The 6,269-nt window shown below is 43.6% G+C and overlaps 1 protein-coding gene across 1 annotated transcript in view; it reads right to left on the reverse strand.

Moving 5' to 3' along the window:
* Positions 1 to 559: 559 nt before the first annotated feature.
* The window catches only part of SOX30 (SRY-box transcription factor 30), a 7,325-nt gene continuing 1,615 nt past the window's right edge, over positions 560 to 6,269 (reverse strand). Inside the window, exons 2-6 of the mRNA XM_018073427.2 lie at positions 5,664 to 6,267; positions 4,419 to 4,658; positions 3,295 to 3,468; positions 1,947 to 2,421; positions 560 to 996 (exon numbers count right to left, since the gene is read on the reverse strand). Coding sequence (XP_017928916.2) covers positions 627 to 996; positions 1,947 to 2,421; positions 3,295 to 3,468; positions 4,419 to 4,658; positions 5,664 to 6,267 — 1,863 coding nt within the window. The 3' untranslated portion in view covers positions 560 to 626. The remainder of the gene's footprint in view (positions 997 to 1,946; positions 2,422 to 3,294; positions 3,469 to 4,418; positions 4,659 to 5,663; positions 6,268 to 6,269) is intronic.

The raw sequence follows: 6,269 nt of genomic DNA on the forward strand, positions 1-6,269 counted from the left end.
TAAGATGATCAGGTATTGGACAAGGGCTTGTCCCAATGTGCTGATAGTGAAAGAATATCAAAGCAATCTCTGTGCTTCCTTTAAAGGGTGGGTCACTGCTGCTACTTTCTGCTACTACTTTTGCTTCATTCCTACAGGCAAGTGAACTTGATGGTAGAAGATTCTATATGCAGACACACCACATCTTTTTAACTGTGTTTGCACATGTGAAGCACTGTAGTCCTCTCCATGCATCCCCTGGCAGCCCAGCATGGACTTCTCCATCCATGGCTTTCAGCTCTTCCCATATTTCTTTGGATTTTCATAATTGTAAATACACACAAGCACATATATGAACTAATATTAGTAGCCTGAATTGTCTGAAAAAATTACTTCAGCTTATCATTCTAGGAATGTCCAGCCTAGCTGCACAGAAGTCTGTTACATGAATTACAATTTACCCTCCCCAGGTCTATATGTAAGCTCTCAAATTCCAAACAGCTCATCAAATTCTTCAAAATGACCTGTGCAACTCGCTGAAGCCACATGGGTTTCCCACTGAACACACTGACTGAAAAGGTAGTGCTGAGGAAAACATTTATTTCCCATTCTATAATACTTCTCTGGACTATAATTTGTTTTAAAAATTACAATACTTGAAACAACTTTACATCTTCTTCCTCATCGCTATCAGTTACATTGATGATGTAAGTGCTGGAGGGAGTAGATGGGGAGGATGGCAAAACTTCCTCTACCACTTCAACATCCAGCTGTGGCAGGGGGCTCAGAGACCGCTCCTTGGTGCAGCTGCTCTGACAGGGCACCACTTCAGGGCTCTCACAGATGCGCTGGTCCTCGTGTATACTTTCTTCTGAGTATCTCCTAAATGGATAGTCTTCACTCACGGCTGAAAATATCACCTCCTGTCTTTGGTTCCTGTGTTCATAAAAGCTGAAGCACTGAGGCACTGAGCTGGAGAAATTCCCGTAGCCAAATGGAGGTCTGAGTGAGAATGTGCTGCAATGAAAGAGATTCAAAGTTGGCTTTCAGAAGTGCAGACTGGCTGGGCTGCAGAATGACACTGATGTTCTGTGTTGGTAAGCTTATCCTGTTCATTCAAACTTTAAAACCATGCCTAATTTAAGCACTATGGCCATAACAAGAATCGTCCAGATTCCATATGAGGCATAAGCCTCATTTCAACCTCATACACACATCAGGTTTCTTTGAGAACAAACATAAACCCCGCTGTTTTTATCAATAAAATAATATCATTAATAAAGCAGCATCTGATCACCTTGCAGTGAGTTAACCAACATAGAATAGTAAAACACATGTTTGCACTCTCAGTGCAACTCAGAAATCATGATCCTTGTATACAAGAAATGAGTTTAGAGGACAGTGAACTTATAACACTCCTCTTTCTCAGAGGCCTCCCAAAACCATCTAATTTCAGAGACCAAGGCCTGAGCAAAGCTCATTTTTAGCAATTTTGGGAATATGTGTCCTGTGTTTCTTTAAAGGACCTCAAAAAATAGGAATGTCTTGTGTTGCACTCATCGAGATTTCAGAAATATTAGCAGTTATGGCAGCTGCAATCATAGGACCCAGGAGACATCTCACACATCTACTTTAATTCTATCTGACCATTTTCAAAATATATATACACTATCCCTAGCTAATGCCTTTCTGTCAAAATCAACTGCACTTAAATACATAAAGTGGAAAGGAGATACTTCTGTTTTCTGTGGTCTTGGGAGTGCCAATTACTGCAATAGTGTTATGGAGATTCAATAACAGGGCATATATTATGAGCAGCCTGAGGCCAGCAGGTCTCACCACACAGGACCTACAGGAAGGTAAGAACTCCTTTCCTTCTGAATGCTCCATCTGCTTTCTGCAAGTCAAAAGACTCTCTGCCTTTTAGCATTTGTTCTTACTGGTGTTGAAATGAAGGGTTTCATTACCTTGGGGGGAAACAGCGAGGTCCAGGTACAAAGGAAGGGTGGCAAAATGGAAACTGAGGAGGTCCTCCAAAAAGATTGGCTGGTTGAACGATGGGAGCAGACACATAGGTAGGTGTGGGAATAAAAGGGGTAACTTGAGGAATAGGTATTGCTCTAGGAAACATAGGAATCCCTGGGGTGTCACTATTAGAGACAGAAAATCTGCCATTGGTGGTGGTGATGTTACTTGAGTTTCTGCTGAAACTCTCAGCGAAAACGGGTGCAGGTCTCTTCAGAGAGAAATTGAGCCCAGATGATACAAAAGCTTCTGTCTGAGCAGATTTAGCAAAGTGCTGTGCTGAAATTACAGGGCGCAGGGGCAGGGTTGGAACTGGAACAGCCACTGACGTGGTGCTTGCACCAGTGGTCTGGAAAAGAGTCACTGGACGAGTATGTTGACTGGAAGAAGCTGGCAGATGAATAACAGGAGACTCACCTTTAGAAGACAAAACAGTTATTTATCAGACATGAATACAGCAAGAGTTTTTATAAACAGCAGTGTAGCAAACCACACTAGAGCCTGAATCGTTTTCCCCCAACCACTTCCCTGGAACTCACAGTCATTGCACTACATGGCCTACATGTGTCCTGACACACAAGTTTGAAGCCCGCATGTTCAAGCTTCCTTTCACAGAAACCCAAGTAAAGAAGGAATTGGCTAGTGAGTGATGGGACTGTGGGGCTGCTGAGGGCTGTGTCTTGTCCTAATAAGGCCACAGAATGGGTTGGAGTGTGCTTGCAATGCCAGAAGACCTCACAAGTCTACTGAGTTGGAATGAGCCAAATTTATAACAAATCTGCCTGGTGAGAAGCAGAAGCAACAATTAAAATACCCTAATACCCTATATGTTTTTTTCTTTCACCAGTGAATGTACCCACTAGACAATTTCACTTTAAAATGTTTTGCAGAGCACAAACTTCAATGTACAGTTTCAAATCCCACCTCATGTCAACAGGGCTGCCTTTATAGGGAAGGATTTCAAAACACATTGAATGAGTGTTTTCAAACATCACTAACTCAGAACTTCATGAGAACAAAGTTGAGTGTTCTCTTTTAAAAATCTCCAAATATTACCACACAGCATGAACAGGCATTTCATTTTCTTGTCTCCTTGTAAAGAGAGCAGTCCTTGTCAGGATGCTTAAAGAGGAAAAGGCCATTGCCTGGATTAAGCTGTTTGCTGTTGAAATCCACTATCCACGGACTGACAGAGCCAGAGCTCTGTCACTACATGCCCTTGTAAATACAAACTCTTACTACAGCAGGTAAGTTCTGAATTTTTTAAATAAGTCACTACTGAAAACTCACAGACTGGATGTCCAATACTGTTCTTAACATTGGGGCTGGCAAAAGAGTAAACAGGTGACGGGAAGGGACGAGGGCCAGCTGGGCTTGTAGCGATGGTACTCTGAGAGGTGCCAGAAAATACAGCAGAGCGAGGTGGTGGGAAACACTTCTTTTTGTTCGGCTGATAAACCCAACCTGTCAGAGACGAAAAAAGATGCAGACACCCAATATTTTAGATGGCTTCATTATTTATCTAAAGCTATGGTATCTGTAATTCTGAAGTATCTGATAAAACTAGCCCAAAACTTGCTCCCACAGTCAATGGCAATACTCCATTTTTTTCAGTCAGCTGGCAAATGGGGAATTTTACGCAAGATGAAAATAAAATAGACATATTTGGGCATTGTTTCTATGCTACCAAGTAGTAACTGCTCATGAGACAAAGAAATACAGAGAAGTGGGGAGTGACGTTTATGACAGATTAGTCAGATCTCGTTTACCAGGATTAGCCATAATCATGAACTAGCAGGATTATGACAACAGAGAAAGGATCATGACACCCAGTATCTCAAAAGGTTTTAAAAAGTACTTATACTTTAGAGTACTTATGCTCTGTTCTATTGAACTGTGTGTTACGGAGAAACTAATTTGTTAGGGGTACAAATTTTTAACCCTTTTGACAAAAGGCTGAGAAACAACATCCTCCACACCATTATTTGAGAACCCCAAGTCTACACACTGGAGAATCCCACAGAATACAATGCCATTTGTGCTTCCTGTGGCATTTCCCTTTCCTGCTTTTAAGGAACGGATGCATACGTCACCACAGGCCACCTGGGCAGCTTTTTCTGGAGCATGGAAAACGATGCAGCAGGCCATGTTCACAACAAACTCACTATCTGCCCACTAGACTACTAAAGCATTCAGAAGAGTTGCTGGAGCTGTGGTGGTTTAAGCACCATTTGGTGCTTAAATGTTTTGGATACTTTAAAAAAATCTACACAGTTTCAGGCACACAAAAGGACTGTGTACTTGAAATATTTGTAATTTTTTTCCATCTCTATTACTTGCTCTAATGTAAGAGATGTATTTTTCAAAAAGCCTTGCACTTCTAAAGCATTCAGGTAAATGAATAAAATGTTTACCAGGAAACTCCTCCCTGTGCCTCAGTTTTATTTTGTTAGCTTCCTCATAATACGGCTGCTTCTGCTCTTCAGTCAGTTTGCTCCACTCCAAACCAAGCTGAACACTGATTTCTGCATTATTGGCACCTGGATTAGCTTTTGCTACAGCAGCCCGATGGATCCTGGCCCACACCATAAATGCATTCATTGGACGCTTCACACGGCCACTTTTGGTCTTGCTAAATGGAGTATCTGGCATACCTGTGCAACAAGGCAAGGAAAGAAGATCATCTTTCAGGGAATACAGCACTACAGGTTATATTAATTAGAAGATCCAAAGGATATTTGGCAACAGATTCACTAGAGCTTTGGAACAGATGAAACTTGGTGCACATTTGGAGAGCAGTTCCTAAAAAATAACTAAGGCTTGGGGATCATCCTCCACTAACCTTCACTGGGTCACTGCATAAGGAATCATTTACATGGCTTTTGTTACATATTATTTATTAAAACAAAACAAAACAAACAAACAAAAAAACCCAAACCAAACAAAAAAAACAAACAAAAAAATCAACAAAACAAAACAAACAAACACAAAAAAAAACCCCAAGAAACATAGGACTGTTAATACACTAGTTTGGATTTCATTTGGCTGGATTGTTATCACCACCAGAACTCTGTAACCAAAGCCCTAAGGATGCAGGGACCAGATCTAAGGATGGTAGGGCTGTTCAGTCCCACACCTGTGCAGTCCCTGCCTTCTCAGCTGAGGTTGTTGTTGTTGTTCCAGGTTTCTGGTCGGATTTTGTTGCATTTTTTTCTTTTCTCAGATTTGAACACTCATTTTGTTGGAGGAACCTGTGTTCCCAAATGACTGTTACATGATACATGGCTTTGACTCTTTGTAAACACAGGCATGCCCCAGATTTCTCAGAGATGTATGAATGCTTCGTACCTTTAAAAATCAACCAGATTCCTTATCTTAAACCTGCAATCACAATTCAACGGAATTCCAAACACTGTTCTAAGGGGTTTCAAGTGGCCAGGGAGCAGGTAGACAAAACTGCATTGATTTTAACAAACCACTACAGAACTCTGTGCTCCCGCATGTTAATGTCTTATGCTCTGTAAGAGAGCTGTGCTAACTCCAGCCTATCCAAAGGGATGGTTCTCTAATATGACCTTTCCAATTGTGTTCTGCTTCCTGATAACCTGTCACCTCATGTGTCACTGACTGGACCCTTGCAAGCTCTCTGACCGTAATACCTGAATCGGAGGGCAGGACAGTGAGGGGAATGTTTTTCGTTTCAATCTTTGGAGGCTGCACTAAAGGCTGCAATTGAAGTGGCACTTGTTTTACCGGCACACGGATCAGCTGTGAGGGCCGAGGACCTTGGATCTGTACGTGGGACCTGGAAGGTAAGGGGTGAAACACAACCGGGATGTTCTGATCTTCAGGAGGGCACCCACGCTTCTCACACTGCTGGACCTCGCGGTCATCGGGGCTGGCTGGACCAGGTCTGCACATGGATCCAGCTGGGGAATCGCTCCTCTCCACCTTCACTGGGCGCGCCTCAAAGGCCACGTTGGGGGGCTCCACTCTGACAGCAGCTCTTCTCCAGGGCTGACTCCCACTCCCACCGTGCCCCAGCATCTTCTCGTTCTGGCTGTCACCGCTGCCCCTTTCGCGGTCCTCCTCTCTCCGGATGGCTCCGCGGGCCTCCTTTCCAACCGTCCCCGCAACCGGGAAGCACGTGCCCTCCTCCCGCACTCCTGCGCCGTGCCCGGGGCGATCCTGCGGCTGGAGCTCCTTCACTTTGACGCGCAGCCCCCCGAGGGGACCCACGACTTCCCTGTGCCTGGGGGGCGACT

Source organism: Manacus vitellinus, unplaced genomic scaffold (genome assembly GCF_001715985.3).
Source record: "Manacus vitellinus isolate BGI_N305 unplaced genomic scaffold, ASM171598v3 scaffold_25_pilon, whole genome shotgun sequence".
Classification (NCBI taxonomy): domain Eukaryota; kingdom Metazoa; phylum Chordata; class Aves; order Passeriformes; family Pipridae; genus Manacus; species Manacus vitellinus.